At 45.6% G+C, this 25645-nt stretch overlaps 2 protein-coding genes and 1 pseudogene across 5 annotated transcripts in view; 2 read left to right on the top strand and 1 right to left on the bottom strand.

Moving 5' to 3' along the window:
• The first annotated feature begins 34 nt into the window (after positions 1 to 34).
• TBRG1 (transforming growth factor beta regulator 1) lies at positions 35 to 11313 on the top strand. Its single transcript, XM_028125874.2, has 9 exons — positions 35 to 392; positions 2230 to 2300; positions 2941 to 3173; positions 3763 to 3899; positions 4194 to 4340; positions 9299 to 9396; positions 9662 to 9772; positions 10152 to 10294; positions 10986 to 11313. Exons 1-9 carry the CDS (start codon positions 243 to 245, stop codon positions 11129 to 11131), a joined length of 1236 nt encoding a protein of 411 aa, XP_027981675.1. The 5' UTR covers positions 35 to 242; the 3' UTR covers positions 11132 to 11313.
• LOC114225992 (adenosine 5'-monophosphoramidase HINT1 pseudogene) lies at positions 4358 to 9292 on the top strand (annotated as a pseudogene).
• Positions 11314 to 12842: 1529 nt separating the features above from the next.
• SIAE (sialic acid acetylesterase) overlaps positions 12843 to 25645 on the bottom strand; it is a 39085-nt gene continuing 26282 nt past the window's right edge. For 3 of the 4 annotated variants that reach the window (XM_028125870.2, XM_028125872.2, XM_028125871.2), the window contains exons 6-10: positions 25241 to 25350; positions 24534 to 24667; positions 18008 to 18162; positions 16837 to 17026; positions 12843 to 15133 (exon numbers count right to left, since the gene is read on the bottom strand). In XM_028125870.2, coding sequence (XP_027981671.1) covers positions 14882 to 15133; positions 16837 to 17026; positions 18008 to 18162; positions 24534 to 24667; positions 25241 to 25350 — 841 coding nt within the window. In that variant the 3' untranslated portion in view covers positions 12843 to 14881. The remainder of the gene's footprint in view (positions 15134 to 16836; positions 17027 to 18007; positions 18163 to 24533; positions 24668 to 25240; positions 25351 to 25645) is intronic. The other variant, XM_028125873.2, reaches the window with a different exon arrangement.

Here is a 25645-nt window from a genome sequence, read left to right as displayed (position 1 = left end):
CCGGCGCCGTTACGTAACTTCCGGGCAGGACTTACTTCCGAGGCAGACGCGGAAGTGAGGGGAGGCCCGGGGCTGAGGCCGGTTGCCGGACTTCTGGCCCAGCCGCCCGCCTTGGGAACGTTCCGGAAGGCTAGATTCCTAAGAGGCCGGATCCCGGCAGCCCAGACGAGACGAAGCCGGCGCTCCTCGGCCTAGGAGCCGATGCCGGCCGCGCCCTGGAGGCCCCGTAGCGGGGCCGGACCATGAGCCTGCTGGGCGGCCCGGCCTCGTCGCCGCGGGCCCCGCTGCAGTCCGGCAAGGCCAGGATGAAAAAGCTCCCGAAGAAGAGCCAGAACGAGAAGTACCGGCTTAAGTACCTGCGGCTGCGCAAAGCGGCCAAAGCCACCGTGTTTGTGAGTCTGACCGTCGCTCGGCCCTTCTCCGCCTCGACATTCATAATTCGCGACATCTTTCCCCACACCGTTCCCCTCCCAGAGTGGCAGGAACAGTAGTGTTAGCTTTTGCAGTACACGTTACTTCTCGTTAGCCTTGTGTCCTGGACAAATTAGGTAGTTTCTGTACTCTCTCTTCTCTTTCCCGACCCGTGAGAGCCAACTACCTTTCGGAGTTGTGAAGATTAAGTGAGGAAAGTGAAGTAAGTGCTTGGCACCTAAAAGAGGTGCCAGTGAGTTTCAGTCATTGTCGTTCTTACCGCAGAACTCTTGGAAAGGCGTTTGATTCTCAAGAGAATCCTAGAGTGAGGCATTGTTTTTTAAAAATGGCTACACTGAAACCCAAAGAGATGATTTGCTCAAGGGCACTGTGTCAGAGCCCTGATTCCAACTTAGACACCCTGGTCCTGGTTTACTACTTCCGCTACACAGCCTATGCCCCAGCACCCCGAATACACGCAACTGACCTCTTTCCTCAACGGGCACGTGAAGCTTTCAGTAATTTACCTCCCTTCTAATCCCTTGAGTCTCTCAAGTATTTCTGCTGTTCTTTTATTGTAGAGGCACTGAGTTTATTAAGTGAACTGGCGTGCCAGCCACAACGTGTGTTGCGGTATTCTGGCTTGCTCCAGCTTGCCTCAGTGCTGGGAAACAGGGACTGGAGTCCTCGAATGTGCTTCCATGGCTGAATCACCACCCTTGCCTCTTCTTTCTACCAAAAGCTTTGAACATCTCTCAACATTTTTGGAAGGATAAGGGAAAGTTTGAAAATTAGAACGTTCTTTCCAAAAGCCTCTCTTTAGCACTTGCTCTGTGCTCTGGAGACAAATGAAGAAAGTAGAATTAAGAGGACTTAAGGATACTTCGTTGGCCAGTCCCTTTCTTTTATCCTCTACATGTCAGAGGTACCTAAAGTCTGAACATTTAAGAGTTTGAGGTCCACTTGTGGAACGTCCAGATGAGAGTATTTCCTTTACAACTGATGCTTGGGAAACAGATTGAGTCAGAAAGATGATACTTGAGGACACATAAGTAGATTATGAAGTTTAAGAATTTTGCATACTAGAGTTGATTTTATTCTGCCCGGTTTTTCTCTTTAAGGTTCTTATTCCATGGGATGCTTCGGGTTAGGTTGGTTTTATAAGCTCCCCAAGAGTCAAGGCACTTAGGAACGGATATTTCTCATATTTGTAAGGATTAAATCTAAGCATATATGGATTTAAGCAGTATGCCCTTTTCTCTGCCAATACCCTAATTAGGGTGATCATACATCTTGGTTTGCCTAGGAGACCCTTGTCTACCATACTGTACTGGCATAATAGTTAATAGCACCCCCTTTTCACTCAAATATGCCCCAGTTTCAATAAGTTATTAATTACCCTGCCCATAGTGGAACTTGACTCTACCTTTACTGTAGGTTTTTTTAATAGTTTGTCTGCAAGGTAGAGTAGCTCGTCCTTCTCACCCAGCAACACTTCTTTGGTTTGAAATACAGCTCCTCTTGGAGCGCCTGGGTGGCTCAGTCTGTTAAGCCCCTGACTCTTGATTTCAGTTCAAGTCATGATCTCAGGGTCATGAGATCGAGTCCTGTCTTGGGCTCCTCGCTGGGCATGGAGCCTGCTTAGGATTCTCTCTCTTTCCCACTCCCTCAGCCCTCTCCCCCCACCTTCCCCTCCATCTCGTTCCTGCGTGTGAGCTCTCTCTCAAAAAAAAAAAGAAAATACAGCTCCTCTTCCCAGCGTAATACTTTGATCTTTTACTCTTTTTATGTGATTATATCCAAAAATTTTTCTTAAAGGAAAATGCTGCTATTTGTGATGAAATTGCTCGTCTGGAGGAAAAATTTCTTAAAGCAAAAGAAGAAAGACGGTGAGCTGCCTTCATTTTGTGTTCAGAATCACATTTTCAGTGATTGATATGGTGTTACTGTTCTGGGAATTTTTCTCCAGTGGAATTTTTGTGCATTACAACCCATTGGCTACTGATCAAGTACAGAGAAACTCACAACCTCTATCTAGTACTGGTTCCCATTTACCCAAGTTGTATTGGACCCTGGGGATGAGACAGCTCCTCTATTCATCTTGCAAACACAGCCCTCTTGCCACATCTAATGAGCTATCTTCTTTTAACTCACCAAGGGAGAGAACGAGAAGGGATAAAAGAAACTGCCTCTCATTCCACAAATACTCAGTACGTACTACTCTATGCAAAGCACAGTGGGTATATATAAACTATATACATAAACAGGTCCTGGTATGTGCCCTTTGGAAGCATAACACCTTTCATCATCAACATCTATAGATGCAAGAGAGAGAAGCTACAGTCCTTATCTTTGGCTCCTTGACGTATTGTCCTCTGGAGTTTCATTATTCCCTGGCCCCAAGAACATTATTTTTATGAGTGTAATAATCTTAGTATATAATTCTGGCTTTTCCAGTACTTGAATAAAATACCAGATTGAGATAAACCAGAAGTTCATACCTCTGCTCCCTTTCCTTCCCAACCTCAGGTATTTGCTAAAGAAGCTCCTCCAGCTTCAGGCCCTAACAGAAGGGGAGGTACAGACTGCAGCCCCTGCCCACAGCTCCAGTTTGCCCCTGACTTACGGTGTGGCCAGCTCTGTGGGAGCTATACAGGGAGCTGGGTCCATTTCTGGGCCCAGCACTGGGGCTGAGGAACCATTTGGGAAGAAATCCAAGAAGGAGAAAAAAGAAAAAGGCAAAGAGAACAACAAACTGGAAGGTACCTTGGGGAGAGGATATCACTTGCCCCTGTGGCCCAATGACTAATGGCAAAGACCTGGAACTAACTGATAGACACACACGACCACAGATATCCTTAAACCCTCCTCTGATCCTTAAATAGCCCTAATAGCCCTCGGGAAGCAAGTTTATTAGAGCCACTTTGGGTGGAGGACTTCTAGACAGACCTGGTTAAATGTGAAGGGAGCAGGCTTAGGCCTCCTCCACACACACACACCCCCAGTTCTCCAGGTTGCCTTCAGCTCAGTCTTTCCTACAGGCAGGGAAATGGGCGAGGTAGCCTTTTGAGCACACAGGTGGCTTGGGAAATTTCTGAGCTGATAAATGAAGTAAGAGGTCTTAAAAAGTGGAAGCCTTTTAGGTCCTCGGCACTAATATTAAAATTAGCCACTGCCAGGTGGGTGGGTTAGAAAGATACTCTGGGCTTTGGGGGAAAGTCCCATGTGCCCATTCAGTGAGTATATAGAAGCAGGATGGGCTTACTGCTCTTAGCATTCATGTGTAAATTTTTCCCTTCCCCTCAGTGTTGGGAGGGGCCTAAAGTGGGTGACCCCAGATTTGCGTTTCAGTTCTGAAGAAAACATCCAAGAAAAAGAAAATGGAGGGAGGTGCTCGCAAGCTGGTTCAGCCCATTGCCCTGGATCCCTCAGGACGGCCTGTGTTCCCCATCGGACTGGGGGGTCTAACAGTATATAGCCTGGGGGAGGTGAGTGAGACCAGCGATACATAGAGAGGAGAATCAGAAATATGGGAACGGGGTTGAGCCTTCCCTCCCTGTTCCTATTAGCCGCAGCCCCTTGCTGATCCAGACCAACCCCAGAAAACCTCCAGTCCCTAGGAAACCAGGTCAGTTTTGTCTGCTGCCCAGCCTACACACTTTCTCTCTGTGATTCGAGTCACTCTTTGCAGCCCCAAAGTGGTCTTAAAGGCTACCACAGTACACTGGACTCCTGAATTCTCCAGCGACCTCAGTCGCAGATTGGGGGACTCTTTCTTATAGATCATCACCGACCGACCTGGCTTCCATGATGAGCGCGCCATCTACCCCGTGGGCTACTGCAGTACTCGGATATATGCCAGTGTCAAGTGCCCGGACCAGAAGTGTCTGTATACCTGCCAGATCAAGGATGGTGGCATGCAGCCTCAGGTACCCACTCTACGAATAACCACTCTTTTCCTTTTTTTTTTTTTTTTTTTTTTGAGAACCTCTGTGACAGCCACTTAATAGGTATTACCTGTTCTGACCCTTAGAGTACATACCTATAATAACCATTTGGGTAACTACAAGATGCAGAAAAGCGACTGGCCCTAAGTCAGACCTTTGTTATTAAGTGCTCAGGCTGGGATTTGAATCTGTCTGTCTGACTCTCCTGACGCCCTTTGCTTTGAACCCTGCTGCTTGTACTGTTGCTATGGTGACTGTGAGGCTGAGCAAGCCTGCTGATGTGTGACATGCAGGCCTGTATACCAGAACGATGATTTTGATACTCTGCCATTTCAAGAAGGACCCAAATGGAGGAAGCAAAGAAACTACATATTGGTTTCTGATTGCACACACTCTGAAGGACCTGGGAGACATGAACCTTAGTCTTAAGAAATACCTTTGTTCATCCTTCCCACTGCTGTGATTCGAGGCAGTTCATTTTCCCCAACCATCACCTCTGATCATTGGGAAAAAATAGACCATTTTCAAAGTTCCAGGCTTCACTGTCTGGTGATGTTACAGATCACTAGAAAGTTGGGTGGAAGGAGGTAGAGGCAAGGAAAGGAACCTTTGAGCAGAAGCTGAGAGCCTGCCTGATGCACGTGGATAATACTGCCCTGCCCCAATCCTGGTTAGAGCACTGTTAGGTACATGTGAGTGTTCAGATGACCTGACCATTGGAGGAGTTCTGTTTAGAAAGTACTCTAACAGGCTGCCCCGGCTCCTCCCTCCTCTCGAGCTTCTCCCCGGGGCAGCCACGCAGGAGGGAGGCCAAGATGGCAGATGAGATCGCCAAAGCACAGGCCGCGCGGCCTGGTGGCGACACGATCTTCGGGAAGATCATTAGCAAGGAAATCCCAGCCAAAATCATTTTTGAGGATGACCAGTGTCTTGCTTTCCATGACATTTCCCCTCAAGCACCAACTCATTTTCTGGTGGTACCCAAGAAACCTGTATCTCAGATTTCTGTAGCAGAAGATGATGATGAACGTCTTGGACCTTTAATGATTGTTGGCAAGAAATGTGCTGCTGATCTGGGCCTGAAGAAGGGTTATCAAATGGTGGTGAATGAAGGTTCAGATGGGGGACAGTCTGTCTATCATGTTCACCTCCATGTTCTTGGAGGTCGGCAGATGAATTGGCCTCCTGGTTAAGCATGTTTGAGGGATAATTTTCCCTTCTCTGGGCAATGGTCAATATTTCCCAGTTCCAGTATGTTAAACAGTATACTTACTTTTGCCTGTGTATGGAGAGATTGAGGAAATAATTTTTAAAACCCATAAATAATAAAAGACAATGTTGTATGGTTTACAGTCAAAAAAAAAAAGTACTGTAACAGAAAGACTCATTGTAGCAATATACCATATTTATAACAAATTTATAAATTCAGTGCAAATGTAATCAAAATTTAATAGGATTGTAATGGATATCGACAAGCTGATTCCTAATTTCTTTAAAGACAAACTGCTGAAATATTTCTGAAGAGTTTGTGGGGTTTTTAGTTCCTTTTTTTTTAAAGCTTGTTAACCCCTCTGGACATTATTTTCAGGTACATTGTGAGGTTTAATTCCTTTTTTTTCCAACTAACATGAAGTGGTATCTCTAGTGTGCATATAATGCATATTATACTTGAGTATGCTTCCAGATGGTTCTTTTTCATCTCTTTGTTTATAAATGCTAATAGGACTTTTAATTACTTTAGCTTTATAGAATGTTTTATACTATATGTTAACAGAAAATATAAAGAATATTTTTATAATCTTTCAGGTGAAAGCTTTTCTTGAGCAAGGCATGAAATGTAGAAGCCATAAAGGAAAATAGTGAGATTTGACCATTAAAAATTTAATAAATGACAAAAGACCCAGTAATCCAAGTTAAAACTCAAGCAAAAAACAGGAAGAAAATATGTAACAGTGGATTAATATCCAGATAAAGTGCTCCTGTGGTCAGATATAAAAAGGAGTCAGATATACAACAGGTATTTCATAGAAACAGTGCAGATGGTTGGTAAGGACGGACCACATTAGCAATTACGGAAATGCAAATAAAAAGGTCTTACTTTGCTCATAGGCAAACAGCAGAGAGATTGATAATATTTAGTGTTGGTCAGGGTATAGGAAAACAAGTATGGATTTAGTATGAGTGAAGATTTCCAGTCTTTTGGAAGGCAACTTAGCAATATCAGCAAGTTTAATATGTGTGTCCTTTGACCCAGAATACTGCTAGGTATTTGAGTATTTCCTAGAAAAATGTGCAAATGTGAATAAAAGAGTTACATATAACAATATACATTATGGCATTGTATGCAATGGCAAGAAATTAGAAATAGCTGAAATACGCATCAGTAGGAGAATGGTTAAAAATTAAGATTTATCCACCTTGTGTAATATTATGTAGCAGTTAAAAGAATGAAGTAGAGTTATACATACAAACAAGGAAAGCTCTCCAAGACCAAAATATGAGATTTTGGCCTTTTATTTGCTCTTTGTGCAAAACAGAATAGTGTGCGTAGAATATAAAAGATTGGAATTGATATGACCCAGTACCAAATAAGAGAGCCATCCTGGAATATTTGAAGATAATTACTTGCGTTTTTTTTCATGCATGGCTAAGAAATAAATATAAACCATCAGTATCTTCAATTTGCAACATATGTCAGTGGTTGAAGTAACAAAACCACTGACTAAAACTCACAATTATTGACAAAATTGAAAGAGCTCTAAAATATGACACAGTATAATTGAAATAAAAACTGCAGAAGAGGGGCACCTGGGTGGCTTAGTCATTAAGCATCTGCCTTCGGCTCAGGTCATGATCCCAGGGTCCTGGGATCGAGCCCCACGTCGGGCTCCCTGCTCGGCGGGAAGCCTGCTTCTCCCTCTCCCACTCCCCCTGCTTGTGTTCCCTCTCTTGCTGTCTCTCTCTCTCTCAAATAAATTAAAAAAAAAAAACTGCAGAAGAAAACTTAACAGCTGAGAAACTATACTCAGTAAAGTAGATTTTGGATTCTAAAAAATGATTAATAATGCACGTGACTGTTTGAAAATATACAGAAAATAAATTAATCCTGTTTGGAATAATTTGATTAAAGTAATCATTAAAAAGCTGAATACTGGTTTTTTTGTTTTGGTTTTTGTTAAGTTTTTATTTAAATTCCAGTTAGTTAACATACAGTGTAATATTAGCTTCAGGAGAATTTGGTGATTCATCACTTACATACAGCATCCAGTGCTTATCACAAGTGCCCTCCTAATTCCCATCACCCATTAACACCCCCCCACCTACCTCCCCCCTCCAGTAAACCTGTTTATTCTCTCTAGTTAAGAGTCTGTTTTATGGTTTGCCTCTCCTTTTTTTCCGCCCCATGTTCTTCTGTTTTGTTTCTTAAATTCCACATATGAGTGAAATCATAGGATATTGTCTTTTTCTGACTGACTTATTTCACTTAGTATAATACATTCTAGCTCCATGTCATTGCAGGTGGTAAGATTTCATTCTTTTTGATGGCTGAGTAACATTCTAGTGTATGTATGTGTGTGTGTGTGTGTCTGTATGTGTGTGTATATGCCACCTCTTCTTTATCCAATCGTCAGTCGATGGACATTTGGGCTCTTTCTATAATTTGGCTATCCATGTTGATAATGCTGCTGTAAGCATCAGGGTGCATGTTTCCCTTCAGATCACTATGTTGGTATCCTCTGGGTAAATACCCAGTAGTGCAATTGCTGGATCATAGGGTAGTTCTATTTTTAACTTTTTGAGGAAACTCCATACTGTTTTCCAGAGTGGCTACACCAATTTGCATTCCCACCAACAGTGCACGAGGGTTCCCCTTTCTCTACGTCCTCACCAACACTTATTTCCTGTGTTAATTTTAGCCATTGTGACCAGTGTGAGGTGATACCTCATTGTTAATTTTTATTTGTATCTCCCTGATGATGAGTGATGCTGAGCATCTTTTCATGTGTCTGTTAGCCATCTGTGCATTGTCTTTGGAAAAATGGATACTGTTTAACTGAACTTTATAGAACACTAGTCAAGGAATTTCATTGGCTAAATAGAACTTCTTACGGAAATATTTTCTTTGCAAAAATTCACTGAACTTATAGAAAACTGGTCAAGGAATTAAGTTGGCTAGATAGTATTTGTTACAAAAATACTTTCTCGGCAAAAATTCCTCAGTATACTTTTGATTTAAGGGGTTTTTTTAATAGCTATTTTGCTTCAATATTATGGATATTATAGACATAGATAAATAGATATTATAGATATTTGCTTCAAGATATTTTGCAATTCAAAAAATAAATGAGGCTTGCAGTAAAAATGGCCTTCCTCCTAGATACTACAAAGTAAACATAAGATTATGTTATACATGATCTTATTTGATCTCATGTATTTCTAAAATACCATTTGTGGGGTGCCAGGTGGTTCAGATGGTTGAGCATGCAACTCTTGATTTTGGCTCAGGTCATGAGATCGAGCCCCGAGTCAGGCTCCCCCTCAGCAGGGAGTCTGCTTTTTCCCTCTCTCTCTCTCTCTCTCTCTCTCTCTCTGCCCCTCCCCCCACTGGTGCTCGTTCTAAAATAAATCGTTAAAAAATAAAAGAAAAATACCATTTGTATTTGTACTGAATAGATGTAAGTAAGTAGATAGGAAAGGTATGTAACAAATTAAGTGTTGAGCACTGGAGAGCCGTCAGGCAGGGTGTATAGAACTGAAACAGGACTTTCTGTGTTTTCTTGGACTCATTTGAATTTTTAACAGCACTCTAGGAAATTGTGCCCACCTTCTAGTGTCATACGTCGGCTTCAAGAGGTAGAGTGAAGAAGTAGTCACAGTAGGATGACTTTCTACTACTTCCTCCTTCGAGGTTGATCTCATTGCCCTTTGACCTTTCTCAGTTTGAAATTGTTCCTGAAGATGACCCCCAGAACGCCATTGTCACCTCTTCTGCAGATGCCTGTCATGCAGAACTGCTCAAGACCATAAGTGCTGCTCTGTAAGTTGAAGCTTGAAGACAGACAAGTCTAAAGAGATCCCCTTGTGGTACAGTGAGACGTTCTTGTGTTTAATGTCTGGAGAGCCCCCATCTATAGAAAGCTATCCTGCATCCTTTATATTTCTTACCAGAAATCCTTTGGATTTCTCCAGAGTATCCAAGTCAAGAAAGTGTGTTCTCTGCATTCATACCCACAGTCCATTCCTAAACCCATTCTCCTCTCCCTCTCAACTTGTAAACTACAAATCCTTCCTCGCCTATTTAGGGGGAAACTAATGCCCAACCTGCTTCCGTCTGGAGCTGACTTTTTTGGGTTTTCTCATCCAACTATTCACAACCTGATCCAGAGTTGTCCAGGAGCTCGAAAATGCGTCAGGTAAGTGTGATCAAATCCATTCCCTTGAGAGAGCACTGTGACCGGCAGTTACTGCTTCGCTCGTTCTTACGCTTACTGAGCTGCCTCTTTGTGCAGAGCGTGCTTGCTCCGTAGCCAGTGTGCCTCAGTGTTAGTCCTCAGCCTCAACTGAGCAGGAGCCAGCCCCCCACTGTACTAGAATTACCAGTGTCTGTGAGTACCATGACAGCAAAAGGGTTGCGAAGTCCTGCAGACACCGATCTTCTCTTACTTTGTTAATATCATTTTTAGATATATATGGGAGAGACCTAGAGGAGAAAATACCTGCTCTCTCTGAAAGTAAAAATGGCTTATTACGGCTAACAGACACCCCTTACAATAATGCCCCTTGATCCTGCAGTTACCAGTGGGTGAAATTTGATGTGTGGAAACCCGGAGACGGGCAGCCACCCCAAGGACTGCCAGAGAATGATGCAAGTGTAAGCTTCGAAGCCTTTCAGAGACAGGCCTTTGGTGAAGATCATAGCGATCCCATTCTGCCAGGTATCTCAACTTTACCTTCTGGTTTGAAAATGGACTGTTTTTAGGCTGCCCTCTGCTCTTCATTCAGAGTTGACTACTACAAATAGCTGGGCAGCAAGGGATAGAAACTCTGCTGCGCCGACCAGAGAGAGCCCCGGGCGCGAGGACGGGCTGGCTGGCCTGCCGGGCTCCCCAGCAGTGCTGGTGGCAGTCACGGGGAGTGGCTGCCGTCGGGGTGAGGCGGGGCCCACGGAAAAATTAGGCTTTCTCTTTTTCTAACCTAAGTAAGACCCAGGCGGGGCTCCAGGGGAGAGTCTACCATACGGGACTAACATTTCAAATGAAGCGAAGGGGATCAGGTCATGACCTTGGTCCCGCCTGTGTTTGGTGGATTCCCCACCACGAATGGGTGGCACAATCAGGGATCTGGCCTTGGGTGATACAGGGAGAACTCTGGACTGGAAATAATAGAATTAAAATTCTCACTCTCTCCCTCTAATATACTGTATAACCCTAGGCAAATCACGTAATCTATTTTGGCCACGGTTTTCTTTGTTGTAAAAGTTAAGTTTCTGTCCTGTGTTACCAAACAAGGGCAAGATTCGGCTGACAGACATTAAGGGTGTTAGGAATTGAAAGGACACCCGTGTGTCTTGATCAGTCCCCTGAGATTCCCAGGCAGCAGTGGAACTGAAGGAATTTTCTTCTCCAGGATCCTTGGACCTTCCAGAGCTTCAGCCCACACCCTTCGTGTCTTCTTACGAGCCCGTGTTCCTGACGCACGAACCCCTGGTGGACACTCACCTGCAGCACCTGAAGTCTCTGTCACAGTGTAGCCCGACTCCGTCTTCAGATTGAGCAGGAGGGGGTCGCATACCACGTCATTTAACTTAAAGTAAAACTCCAAATATGGAAGAAGACAGCAGTTCAGGAGCGAAGGACATACCAACACATTTTGTCATGGAGACTCCTGTGGTGACAGTGTTCCCTGGGAAAAACTTTAGCTGCTTTATTTTTAGCAATAAATTTCTCTTTACAAATCTGCTTATTTTCATCTTGTTGTAATCAGGATTTTTTTTGCTTAGCCCTGCCTGAGGTAAACTTAGTGTTCTGTAAGCCCGAGTGAGAAAAGGCTGCCGACTCGGGAGGGAGAGGGAGGAGTCCGAAAGCCCTGCCCCTGGATTCTGCTCCTAGCTCCAGGAATGAAGTCCTGGTCCCGGCTACCCAAGAAGCTGCTCTGTTTTCATGTCGCTAGGATCACAGCCCGGTGCTACTTGTCCCCAAGCTGGAGAGGCCAGGCTGAGGCACGCCGTTCGTCTTTTCCTTCACACTTCACATTCTTCAAGGGAATCAAAAAGTCCTCTGTAGTCCTGTCTGCCCCCTTTGCTGTTCCTTATCCAAGAATGTGCTTGTTGCTGAATACACTGAGTGCACACGATAACAGAGATACAGCGTGACCGGGGGCGGCCCCCACCCCGCGCAACAGGCTCACCCCTCACTTCACTAGCCGGCTAATAACATGACTGTAACCTATGCAACTGAATGTGTTGGCCCTGCTTATGGCGCCGAGGGGGGAGCTTTCCCGCCTCGCCTGATCCGGACCGTAGAGCCGTGTGGGCTGCCCTCGCTGGCCGCCCAGCCAGGTACCCGGGCCGGCCGGAAGGAAGCCACGGAAGGACCCCAGAAGGGGAAAACCGGGGAAGGAGGGGTGACAGGCGTCGCTGTGCTGCAGTTCCTAGCTGCTGACTGGGGACAGCAAGACTGGGGATCTTGTTTCCCGGGAGTAGATGCGCTGGCGGAGGGAGGGTCGGACAGCCACGCTGCGAGCACAGCGCAGTGGCCACGGAAGTATCCGAAACTAAAGTCACCGCTGTTAACTTTATGACTCTTAACTGTAGTCTTTTCATAAGTCTCTGTAGCTTTTACAGTACAAAAAAATAAAATCAGGATAACAGCAAGCCAGGGGCTTAAAGGGGATGACTCAGAGCTGTTAATGCTCTCTCATGTTTTCCTTTCTCGCCGCCTAAGTTGGCTGGACACGCGCACTTGCACAGACGTGCCAGCCGCTTTCACACAGAGCCAGTGTCTTCCCCTTGTAGCACGGTCCGAGTGGAACACACCAAAATGAGCCTCATTTTAAGAAAGACGTTTTTTAAATAAGTTATCGTGCAGTTTGCTTTAATAAGAGTATTTACTTTGTAGCCTTCCTGGAGGACTGGTTTTCAAACTACAGATCTCTACCCATGGGTTGTTCCTAAACTTAGGGAGACAAGACCTCTATTTTTTAAATTAAACAATTACAACTGAAATTTGGGTTTCAACTATAGTGTGTATATATGTATTTATGTAAAAATTACATGCATACACATGAAAGGGGTATGTGGAATAAATATAAAATGTTTTTACTGCAGATCATTTTTAAAAAACTTGAACCACCCCCTGCCAGTATACTTAAGACATCTTTTCATCTATTGGATTGTTAAAGATTTAAATTTGACAATATCCAGTGTTGGTGGGAGTGAGGCTAAATGCTGTATCTTGGTGGGCACTTTACCTTGGTGGGACTGTAGACCGTTGGGCCCTTCAGGAGAGTTAATCTGTAGGTATCAAAATTTTAAACATACTTTCCTTAAAACTGTTATTCCACATTAAGGATCCTAAGGAGGTAAGTGCGCTATGATGTCTGCATATAACATTCATCACAGTATTCGTTATAACGGAAAAATCAGAACAAACCTCTATGTCCACTAATGGAAAATTGGTTAAATAAAGTAGAGGGGTCCCACAAACTAAAACACTTACGCCATATTCAATTTACACAGGAAAATTATTTTACTAGAGTAAGTCAAAAACAGATTTAAAATAATATGACGTGTAGTGTGTAAAATACAGCCCAAGCAAATCAAGCACATGTTTACCAAAATAGTAAATGTGTTTTGCCAAATGATGAATTCTGGGGTGATTCTTACTTGTTTATTCTTTTTGTTAAGTGTCCAAATCTACAATAATTACAAATGTCATTTTTCAAGTACTAAAAAGTTATTTTCATTTGGAAAATAAACTGAATTCCTGCAGAATGTTTTAAATTATTCAGCCATTAAAAATGAAGTTTCACAGGATTTCTCATTAATTTATCTACTACCTGAAGCTATTTCTCCCCCCATGCTGCACTTGGTTACTGGGGGAGGAAGGAGCCTGGGCACAGGGTTCCTGCCCATGTCCAGCCGCCTGCAAATTAGAACAGCCCCTGTGTGCACGTATGTTGGCAGAGGGGAGGGTAGATTTACTTTTTCTCAGGAGTCTGTTCCTAGGTTCGTGGTTCCCCTTAGGTCAGGTGCATATGAGGTCAAAGTATGGGTGTTGGGAGTTAATTGTACACTAGGAAGTCCTCAGAGGAGCCAAAGCTCCTTGCAGACTGCATAGCTGTGTTGGTTTTCTACGAAGTAAATCCTGGCACTGACCGTTCCGGATGCTCAGAGCTATACCGGGGCCCGCTGGGGTCAGGTGCTTCTTGTTTTAGTTCTTTTTCCCATTAAGGGAGTGGAAGCTACTCATGCTTCAAAGGACAATTTACAAACCTGTTCCTAATGCAGTTTTGATGGGCTCTAAATGTATACATGCCACTAATGATTATACTTTTATTTCCAAATTCCAATAGCTGACACAATTATCAAGTGCTGTTAGCTGTTTTTAATCAACCAATAAACAGCATTGTGATTCTTAACAGTCCACCCAGAGCGCACTTTCACAATTGTCCCATCTGGATTCTTTTTCTAAATGCTTATCGTGGAGCTTTTTTTCAGCCTCTTTTTTCTTCCAGCTGGGTTATCCTTTTTATAAGTAAACCTCTTACCTTAAAAAGCCTGAGATTTATATTGAACCTGTTTGCTTCTCAGTGACCTCTGTTGCCATGTTGTCCGGAGCCTGACTCCCCCACCCGTCCCTGGCTGCCCTCGCACCTTCCTGGGCCGCTCCAGACGCCCCCATCTCCTCCTCCCTCAGGCAGCCCCTTCGCGCCTCCCCACATGCCCGCAAACGGGGCTGGTTGGTTTCGAACACTGACATTATTATTTCGACCGAAGGGACAGAACCGTCTTGGGCTTGCGAGAGAACACAAAGAGGGCGAGAAAGAGTTAAGTTCCACATAAGGAAAAACTGTTGGGAAGTTTAGAAACTTTATGCAGAGATTCAGTTAACCACCCGCCAGATTCTGTAAAGAACACACAAATATGGGCCTTGAAATCTCTTCCAGCCATGAGTTTCCAAACGCTGGACGTAAGGTGACAAAAGTGTGACACTTCACACTCTCCACAAGGGAAGTGAATGACACTGAGGCTTCATTTGTTTGTGGCGGGAATTAGTCCAGTAAGACACTAGGCTGACGAGGGGACAAAAGGCAAGCATCTCGTTCGCCTCTCAGCACTGGCTCATCTCCTGTTCAGAATCTAGAAACAGCCATGTGTTGGCTGGGAGCCGGCCAGGGCGGCTTTTCTACCAGTCGCCTTTAAAAGCAATAGTTGTCGTCATCACTTCAACACCGAAATGCCCACATCTAAAGGACCCACACTGACCCACCTGGTCCAGGAGAAGGACCGTAAGGCCACTACGTCATTCAGCAAGCCTGCGGTGCGCCCCCGGCCTCAGGTCTGTCAGGAAAGCCACGAAGGGAGGAGCCGGGAGGGCGCTGCCAGGGTGGTACAGGGGGCACTGCTTATATTCACAAGGCCACGTGGCCCAGGCGTAGCGCAGGGCGGCCGGGGTGCCACGGCAAGAACGGACGTTCAGGGCCAGGCTCTGGGCCGAGACCGTGTCCAGGGGAGCTGGCAGCCACTTGCACTGATGGTCACTGCAACATGAGATCTAGTAAGAGAATCATAACATCAGAACGGTGAGGCCAGTCAGGCCAGGCCAAGCCAAGAGACTGGGAGCTGCTCATTAGACGAGGGAGAGGAGGAGCCACGCTTAGTCCAGGATCCACTGCCTACGATAACCAGAACAAACCTGAGTCCACGCTGGGTTTGGTCAACACAGCCAAAGTGTGACGAGAAATGTCCAGGTGATAAAATCAATCATCAATCGGTAAACGAACCGCTCGATGACTGAGGGAGACAAGGAGGCAAAATCACATAGAGCCTTTAGAGAAGGCTCCCCTGAATGTCCTTGCTGTGATCCTTCCGACCAGATGGCAAAGCACGCGGGACCTGAGCCAGTGGGGCGGTCGGGCTGCTGTGAGCACTCTGTGGAGCGGTCCGGCTGCTGTGAGCACTCTGTGGAGCGGTCCGGCTGCTGTGAGCACTCTGGCCTCCCCGCGGAGCCACGGAACAAGGAAGGGGCACAAAGGGACCTTGGATAATAAGCCTTTCTCCAACCAGAAAGCAATCCAAGGAAGGGGACATAAATTATCCAGCGCCCACAGGTGAAATTCTGTCCTGCTCCCAACTATGGTTCCGGGTCCAGATGACAGGCAGACTGCCAGCAACTGACTACAGGGGAGAACCAAACTCAGCATGGAGACTTCTGGGGAGCTAGAATTACCTCAGACCCAGTGTCCAAAGAAGCTCAGGGGCGTAAGTGCTGCCCAAGCCCCTGAGGCCAGTGGATGTGATAGTCGGGGCTCCAGAGGAGGGGCAGCCCTAGGTATAAACTCGGGTGTAATTCAGGTGTGTCTTTCATGTTCTTTCGTTCCCTCCAGTGCCCTCTTCTCATACCCCACCCACCCCATCCAGCCTCATGGCCTCCTGGTTCCCAGAGACACTCATCGGCATGTTGCAAGAGGAATGCCTCCCCCCGCACCCCCAATTGTGGAAGACCCCTACATAAGCTCTTTCATTATTAGCCCTAGTTCCACAGTGGAATGATCGTCACTAGGTACTAGAAGAAAGTAGTTTCATTACATTAATTCACACTGAGTTACAAATCCCCAAACTAAGCCCCTCAAAGGAGACACTAAACTCAAAAGAATATCAGAATTTGGGATAGTGTGACATAAAAAGACATCCAATGATGAGGGAAATACTCGGGAGTAAGGAATCTTTCAATAGGGAACCTATACATTAATTGCGGGCCCTCGCCAGAGCAAAGATGGTTGCTCTGGGAGTGAAAATACAAAAGAAGTATTTTAATTGTGAATTCCTTTCCTTGACTGTCCTATCAAAATTGCCACTAAGTGAAAGAATTAATAGCTACTCAGCCACCCTTCTGAGATAAACTCTGCCCTACTAAAAACCAAGCTCTGGGGGCACCTGGGTGGCTCAGTCGTTAAGCGTCTGCCTTCGGCTCAGGTCATGATCCCAGGGTCCTGGGATCGAGCACCACGTCGGCCTCCCTGCTCCATGGGAAGCCTGCTTCTCCCTCTCGCACTCCCCCTGCTTGGTTCCCTCTCTCGCTGTGTCTCTCTTTCTGTCAAATAAATAAAAATCTTTAAAACATAAAAAAATAAAATAAAATAAAAACCAAGTTCTGCCTCACAGAAATGTTACAATTAAAGAGATGGGCCTCAGTGTGGAGAAAATCCTGACTCCCCACACAGGATGAATGCCTACTGTTTCAACTATTCTTCTCACCTCAAATATATTGTGCTGCCTCTGCACCTGGATTTCCAGCGAATATGTGAGGTTGAGCAGCCCCTTGTCAGCCAAGAGTTCCATGTTCTCAGGCAGTGGTCCCTGAAAGATCAACTTCTCACCATAAGCCACAGCCCGGGCCCCCAAGTGCAGCCTGTAGGCCACCGTCTGTTTGTCTCGAGGGTGGATGCTACAGGACAAAGAACAAGTAGAGAACTTTGGGTTTGAGCTCATCAGTAACCACACTTTAAAAAAAAGGGGGGGGGTTATACAAAGCACCTTTTAGGAAGGTAAGAATAAAATTGACTGAATCTAATAGCCAGTGATCAGTGGCTCATCAGTTTAGGAGACATGGTGAATGGTGACCATAAATGGGGCTCTGGGCCTTCCATGGGTTAGAAACCTTGAAAAAGCAGATGACTTCGAAGGAAGGAATAAAGGTCCCTGCAGGAGGGAGGAAAGGCACTGGAGGAGAGCTAAACTCAAAATTACTTGAGCCACTGAAAGCACTCTGTTTCATCTGAATCCATTGTTCATTACTGGGTCCCCTCCAGGTTTTATTCATTCAATCAATCAATCTTCATTTGTTCAAAAATAAGTATCTGTTCAAGTTCCTACTATAAACCAGACACTACGTGTCGGGCCCCATTTCATTGCCAATCCCACTCGCATCCCACAGCTAGTGTGCGGTGGTCACTGGGGCGATTCAGAGAGCCCATTCCTCCCTGAGCTCAGGGAAGGGTCCCATTTCCTGCTCACACTGAAGCCCCGCAGAGCCCTATGACCTGTTGTGGCCAATGCAATGTGAGCAGAAGTTACTTCCATCACCAGGGGGAGACGTGAAGGTGAGGGAAGCACGGATCAACGTGGACTCTCCGTCACTCCAGATCTGTGAATGACTCTAATGAGCAAAGCCTCTCCGATGAACTCTGTGGACCTTCTTTGGACATGTGGGGTGAACAAGAAATAATATGTTGCTGCATCAAGCACTGAGACGTTGAGGGTTTTAGTTACTGCAGGACATGCCAGTGTAAATGATTAAGAGACACTGCCCCGAAGGTCCAGTCCTTAGAGCACCCACTCTCTGCCCCTCACAAGTGAACATCAGAGTGAAGGCTACGGACAAAGAACAGATAGTATTGTTCAAGCAAAGCCCAAGAAGCACCCATACCTGCCAAAAGGTGACTTCCTATCACAGAGATCCATTGCTACCGCCATGAAAGTGCTGGGCATCCTTGCGTTGGGGACATAGCCAAAGTCTGCTGTTTGATGCCAACGGATCTGGGGAAATGTGTCATCTGAGGTTGCAGACAGATATGAAGACAACTGGAAAGTAGAGAATGTTGCATCAGAATCCTATCCTGGAGTCTTCTTCAGAAGCAGATTCTGCTTCCGCTTCTTTCATTCATTCAAATGCCCATTTGACAAGTACTCAGTGAGCTTCTTACTGTTGTGGCTGAACACCCCTCACCCCACATGCCAGTGTGTCTGTGCCACCCCTCTCGTCAAGAGGTGGAGTCTATTTCTCCTCCCACTGAATCTGGGCTAAGCCTGTGATGTTCTCTGACCAGCAAAATGCAGTAGAAGTGATGTGTGGCTTCTGAGCCATTGCCCCGAGTGCCCCTGCCTTCGGATTTCATTCTCTTGGAACCTGGAGATGGCCAGGTAAAAACAGTCCAGCTACCCTGCTGGAGAACTTACCTGGAGACGGGGGCCTTGGACATTGAAAGATCCTTAGGAGAGAGAGGGGCTAATGTCCCCGTGGGCTCAGCCGAGGGGCCAGTCACATGAACACTCAAGCCTTTAGTTCAAATTGCAGCCACGTGAGCAAGCCAGGCTGATGTCACACGGAGCAGAGCTGAGCCATCCCAGTTGAGCCCTGCCTGGCTGACCCATGGCATCATGAACAAATACAACGGCTGACATTTTAAAGCCACTAAGTTTTGGGGTTGTTTGTTACAAAGCAACAGGTAACTGATACATCTATCTATAACATGTTTAAGTACTATAGGGAAGCTGAGAGAAATCTGCCCATGAGCATGTGGCAAACTGCATCAAAGACCCCAATTCTTCACCCCTTCCTTCATCCACACTTTCCTGCCGTCTGGCTTTGTGGTTTCTCCCAGGAGGAGAAAGAGTGTATTTCCCCACCACTTTCTAAGGTGGTTTGTTTTGGTCAAAAACCTGAAACAGAAGTTACGGCACATCAGTTCCTAGCCTCGGCCTCCAAAGACCTGTGTGGTTCCACTTGCTCTTTCACATTTCTGCTGTCAGGAGAATGGCATGCCAGGGCTAGCCCACAGCTCTCTGCAGAAGGATGGGCGCTGTGGGACGGAGCTTCCTCATCTAACCTACTCCAGCCAAGCCCAAGTGAGAGCCCCCACCTGCCTCTGACCCACAGAGATATGAAAGAGTTCAGTGAGCTCAGCCAAGATCAACCAGCCCCCAGCTACCCACACATGTGAGCTATGATAAATGTTATGTTAAGCCACGGAGTTTTGAGGCAATCTGTTACATAGCGGCAGCGAACTGGTACAAGTACTTCACGGCTTTGTTGAGGGGACAGACCTGTACACAAGAAATGTTAAGAAACAGTAATATAAAATAGCATGGATTAAGTGCTACGTCAGAGGCACAGACAGCAAGTACTCTGCATTAGAACAACGTTTATTATTATAAGACAACAGGGCCTCAGAATATGTAAAAAATAAATAAATAAATAAATAAATAAATAAATAAATAAATAAATAAATGGGATGGGCCCAGAAAATACAAGCAGTCACTACAAACAGGATATGTTAGACTCTTGTAATATGCAAAGGTAAGAAAGAGAAAGGCAATTGTGAAAGCGAGAGAGAGAGCAGTCGAGCTGAACTGGAGGGTTTATGTAGGAAAGACAATGTTGTTAAGACAGTGAGGCAATGTTCAGAGTTCATACTTTACCCGCAAGCAACAGGGAATCACTAGAGAGGATGGCTGCAGGACACTGTGACGGACTAATGCCACCGAACCGAATGCTTTAAAATGGTTAATTTTATGTGAATTTAAGCTCAATTTAGAAATTAGAGAGCCACCGAAATTGACATGATCAAAGGATTAATCTAGTGATCATGCAAATGATTCTGTGAAGAGCCCGACAGCAGAAAGGCTGATCGGTTCAACAGCTATGAGAACATTCTAGACCAATAAGAGAAAAGCCTGACACAGGAGAGCAGCAGGAATGTGATGGGCAGGAATAAGATCACCTAAAAGACAAAAGGACAGAAGCAGGTCGGCACCTGGATAGGGGATGGAAGTCAGGGAAGAATTATAAGAGGGTAGAGACGTCAGAGGCTCTCTCCTGCTGGCCTTCAGGAAGTCAGCTGCCCTGAGTTCTAGAGTTTCAAGGAAACGAATTCCACCAACAGCCACCTGGGCTTGGAAGATAACCCCAAGCCTCAGCTGAGACCCCAGCTCTGTCCAACACCTTCACTGCAGCCCCGAGTGGAAGACTCAGCTAAGCCGGGCATGCCAGACTCGTCACCCACACAAACCGTGAGATAAGAAATGTGTGTAGCATTGTTTTAAGCTGCTCAATATGCAGTAATTTTTTATGCAGCAACAGAAAACTAATATACCAGGGAAAGAACTTTCCAGGCAGAAGGAAAGGAAAATGGCCGGCCGTAGGGCAGAGTATGCCCGGTGTGTAAGTAAGACCGTAAGGCAGCCAGCAGAGCTGACGTGGAGCGAGCGAGGCAGAGTTAGGACAGGAGGTCAGACGGGCCCTGGCGGCAGGGGCAGACCACGTGTCACTTTGCTGACCTCGCTCATGTGGAGGAACCCCTGGAGCCTTCTGATGTGGCTTACACTTCAAAGGATCACTTTAACTGCAATGCTGAGACTATCCTAAAGGGGAGAAAAGGTAGAAGCAGGAAGACCAGTAAGGAGGCAACACTTCAAGGGAAAGAAGATGGTGCCTCAGAGCAGTGCAGGAGCGGCAAAGATGGTAGGAGGCTGTCTGACTCTGCAACATCCTCAGTAAACACTTCCATCTAGACTTAAAATCGACAGACTCCTACTCCTGCAGAGGAGAGGCTCCCAGGAAAACTCTTTAATGTTACTCTGACGCATGTGGCCCCACTCTTCCCTCCTTCCTTCTCTGGTATTTATATCACCCCGTTCTCTGATTTAGACTACACATCATTCTTAGCCCCAGTCCAGCCAATGAGAGGCATCAACCCATTATCCCTCTTTCACAGCCATGATCTAACAGTAAGCCAGGCCACAAGCTGGGAAACAGTCCGGACGAGCAACCACACTGTCTTTGGACGCCATTTGAAAATTTCTGTCCCCATGAGAGGAGCTACATCGTGAAGAGGCTGCTCCCCGCAGCCTTCTCACCGCCCCCGAGCCAGCAAATACCTGGGATCATCCCGACAAATGTGGCCAAATGAAGCTTTGAGCACAGGAAGTTTTCTGCTTCTTGACCTGTTCCAGAAAGACTAGAAAATCCTCAGGAAAAACTGGAGAGGTTGCAGTGGTAGTAAAAAGGACGTGATCTGGAACTAAGGGGACTTTTCCAGTTCTCTTATTAAAACCTCTTAGGCAAATCTGCTGGAACATATGAAATGATAAAAGGTGCTGAAGCTTCACAAAGGAACTTCGTGAAAGGACCCAGTGAGTGACCCTACTTCTTCCCACACAACACCCGGAAGACTGAGAGCGGAACACTGGTCACCAGCCAGTGTCATGATGAGGATCACAGCAACGAAGCTACCAGACAGAGTCTAGGGTAAGTACTAGCCTGAAGCACAAGCGGGAGAAATGCTAAATACAGTCACTCCAGCCAAGGAAGTTGTTCCAAAATGGCAGAGTGGGGAGAAGTCCTGCAGCAATTGGCCGGTTTCATTGCTTGCACTACTCCAGAGCGGCCACACGGAGGCGCCAGCATACCCCATACCCAAATGAAATTCTTGTTTTCCCTGATCTGAGATCTGCTAGGGTGCTGTTCAGCCTCCCACAGTGATTAGTAGAAATACTGCTCCTAATGAAGGTATATGATTGCCACAGAATATAAAAATGGCCACACTCAGAGGACTTTACAATAGCATACTGCACTTCGCAGTCCGCTCCACTGTTCCTCCAGACCCTTTGTACAAAATGCATACTCCTAGGGACTCCCTAGCCTCTTCTTCTTCCTTCCCTCCCACGCTCCAGGTCACCTCCCTACTAATAACCCTCGGATACTTGTGTCTAACTCCGCTGAGCTCAGTCCTACATGTCTAGCTGTGTGCTCTAGCGATTGCAACCATCATTTCAAACTCAACACCACCTCTATAAATTCATCTTTCCTTGCAGACCAAATGTGCCTCCAGATTTTCTGACTTCTCACATTGACAGTAATTAATACTAACATTACCTGGCATGTGCCAGGCTTTATATGGATCAACTCACGTAATACTTAAAATAACAAAGGTATAAAAATAATACTTCAAATAATAATCCCCCTATTCAATATCTGGTTCAAAATCACATAGCTAGGGGCGCCTGGGTGGCTCAGCCAGTTAAACATCTGCCTTCGGCTCAAGTCATGATCCCGGGGTCCTGGGACTGAGTCCCGCATCACGCTCCTTGCTCAGCAGGGAGCCTGCTTCTCCCTCACCCGCTCCCCCTGCTTCTGCTCTGTCTCTGTCAAATAAATAAATAAAATATTTTTTTCAAAAATCACATAGCTAGAGAAGAGTCAGAGCTGGATTTGAATCCAGGCAGATTAGCTCCAGATCCATGTGCTGAACCGTTATTTTGTCATATTTGATATTTCCCTTTGAAGGTATATGTTTGCATTCCCAGTTTTCCACAAGCAACCAACAGCTTTTTGTCGATGATGACCAGCTAAAGCCGTGAGACTAAGGGACTTAGTCTCACTAAATGGAAAGGCGTAAGTGCAAAGACCAGGTCTCTCTGATTCATGCTCTATTTCTAGCACCTCACACAATTCATGGCATATAAGCATACAGCACATGGTTGGAATTGGCTGAAGTCACATTCAAATCACCATCTACACAGCAAAGACAAAAAAAGAACCTCAAAAGTCCAAATGGGGTTTCCACCAACAGAAACACAGAACTGATGACAGGGCTTGCTATTTTGATAATAGTAGAATCATCTTGTTTCCAAGTCAAAACAAATGCGAGAAAGGAGAAAGAACATGGTTGTAAAGTAATTGTAAGTGGAGAAAAGGTCTATAAAAATCTTTATCCAAAACAAGGTATGGTGAACTAAGACAGGGTGGGGGAGATGTGAGGACGGTGAGCGGGAGGCACCTGTGGACCATGCAGAGCCAGACAGCTGGACGCATGTGGTCCCATTCAAGTATTAAAGCCGATTCCGTTATTATGCTGGGAGTCGGGCCCCGGTTTTCTAACACCTTACTTGTTTTATTTCCTATATTCCAGGCAAGTCAGAACGACCACCCTTCTAGGATGTCTAGGTCTTGGAGGGGCCATAGGAACAGGTAAGGCAACACCATTATGAACTTGGTTAAATGCATTTATTCCTTTTCAGCAAGGAGGAGAGCAGAATCTTCCCGACTAGTTGCCGCTAATTAAAAGTATGATTTCTCTTGATATTTTTTTTCATTCATGTGTTAGGCCATATTTAACGACTGCCACGCAGTTAGGTACTGGGATGTAAATGTGATCCAGAAAAATGTGGTCATGTGCGCAACCGACACGCAAGTAACATGGGGAAGGAGAGGGTGCTAAGAAATCATCTGTCTGGGGAAAGGAGGTACCTACCCCAGATGTTGAATACTCACAGAAGGCTTCCTAACCTGATAGCCAGGCTGAGGTCTAAAGGGTGAAGTTGGCTAGGAAAGTGTGGGAGAGTAAGGTTGCTCCAGGCAAAGAACGCATGCAGTGGGGCAGGCAGTAAGAGAACAAAGCTTCACTGTAGAGGGGCAGAAGGGGCAGCACTGAGTTAGGGAAGGTGTGGGGAAGTGGACATTCTCACACATAGCTGCTGAGTATACAATTAATCCAAATTAATACATTTCTACAGAGAAACTTGAGGACATGTTCAACACCTTAAAAAGCGTTCCATTTGACCTAGCAATTTCATTTCTGGGAATTTATCTTAGGGAAAGAATCAAGCACGTATGCAATGACTTAGCCACAAGGAAAATAAGCATGCTGCTACTTATAAAAGCAAGATGTTTAAAGCAACCTAAGGGCCCATTTACTGAGAACTAGTTAAATAAATTAGAATACAACCAGATTTCAAAGTGCCCTGCAATCGTTATGAGTTGTGCTCAAGATTAATATTTATTGGCATGAAAAACTGTTCACAATATGACATTAAGAGCAGAAACAAGCTATGGTACAGTATTATGGTATGGATCTCATTGCAGAAACACATAAGCAGAAGAGGTCAGCTTATATGAGGATTGGGGAATTAGAAATGTTTCAGCTTCTTTTGCTTATCTTTTAAATATCTTTACTGAACATGTATTCTTTTTTTAATAAGAAGTATTAGTCACTTATTAACCTTTTTTTGCAGATGTACTTGTCCCATCAGTGAACTGAGATGAATTAAGTCTGACACTCAGTTCTCGACCAGCAGACTATGAGGGCACAAAAAGGAATATGGATTCCACGAAAAAGACCTCCACAGCACACCCCCACACCAATGCCCCAAACCTTCTTCCTCCCAACACATACCTGGACAAATCCAAACGGGAAGAAACGCTCTGTCTGCCCCTGGGAGCCACGGTGGAAGGTCTGGCGCCAGTCTTCAATGAGCGCAGGGAACGTGCAATTATACAGGTCCCTGTTAAAATTCACGTTGGACTCCCCTAAAAACAGTCCAGATTGTGAGAGGGGCTTGGGGTCGATGCAAACATGGCCGCACATTGCTCCCCAACCGCCATCCATGCCCTTAGGGAGTGGGCCTTCCTGCAGTCTCTCTAGACTGGCCTTGTGACCTGCTCTGGCCAAAGGGGCCTCAGCAAACGGTATGCAAGCAGAGGCTTCAAAAGTGCTTCAGCTTTGGGCTTCACTCAGACACTGCTGAGTGAATGCTATGAGACTGAGACTAACACTGCTATGTCAATGACAAAGAAGTCTGAACTAATTTGCTCAAGGCTGAGAGGCCACTTGAGACCATGGTGCCCCAGCAGTCAACAGACAGGAGGGAGAGGCCATCCTAGGTCATCCAGCCACCAGACACCTGCCAAGTGGCCAAAGACACATCAGAGATCCCAAGAGAAATTAACCAAAGCAGTCTATACAGGAAAACTACCCTAATAACCCACCGAATGGTGAGCCAAATAAAATTATTATTGTTTTAAGTCACTCGGTTCTGGGGTGGTTTGTTATGTAGCAAAAGCTAACTGATACAAAAGAGAAATAGCAAAATGAGCACTCACCCTGGTACCAGATCACCCCTTTCAGAGTCATGTTATGCAGTGGATGGATCATGGCATTCCAGAGAACAGAGTACTTACTGGGACCAGTCACAAAATCAGACTGAATCAACCTGCAATTGGTAAGATTCACAAGTGTCACGAGAGAGCTAGTGACCAATCACAGGATGATCCCGAAACTGGGTGTCTATCCAGCTTTCACTTGGGGTAAACTTCTGATGAAAGCAACACAGAATCAAACTGAACCACTCTGTTTCACATGAAAACATTTGAACAGCCTACAACTTTCATATCTGTCCAGGTTCTTCCTGGGATAAGGGTATCAGTCAGCTTTCTATGAGTCCAGAGGGGGCCATCCCAGTTTCCAGATAAGGTCACTAAAACCAGAGGGGAGGAGTGTTTTATTAT

The sequence above is a fragment of the Eumetopias jubatus genome, unplaced genomic scaffold (genome assembly GCF_037043125.1).
Source record: "Eumetopias jubatus isolate StellerSeaLion01/CBP00866 unplaced genomic scaffold, mEumJub1_p1.0 scaffold_13, whole genome shotgun sequence".
In the NCBI taxonomy this organism is placed as follows: Eukaryota; Metazoa; Chordata; class Mammalia; order Carnivora; family Otariidae; genus Eumetopias; species Eumetopias jubatus.
This window is presented reverse-complemented; position numbering and strand designations above follow the sequence as displayed.

Excerpts from the sequence above, each read along its gene's own strand:
- TBRG1 (XM_028125874.2), top strand. The coding sequence starts at position 243 with ATGAGCCTGCTGGGCGGCCCGGCCTCGTCGCCGCGGGCCCCGCTGCAG. Across the intron at positions 3,174-3,762 it reads AGAGAACAACAAACTGGAAG|TTCTGAAGAAAACATCCAAG; the intron begins GTACCTTGGGGA and ends TTTGCGTTTCAG. Across the intron at positions 9,773-10,151 it reads GGAGCTCGAAAATGCGTCAG|TTACCAGTGGGTGAAATTTG; the intron begins GTAAGTGTGATC and ends TTGATCCTGCAG.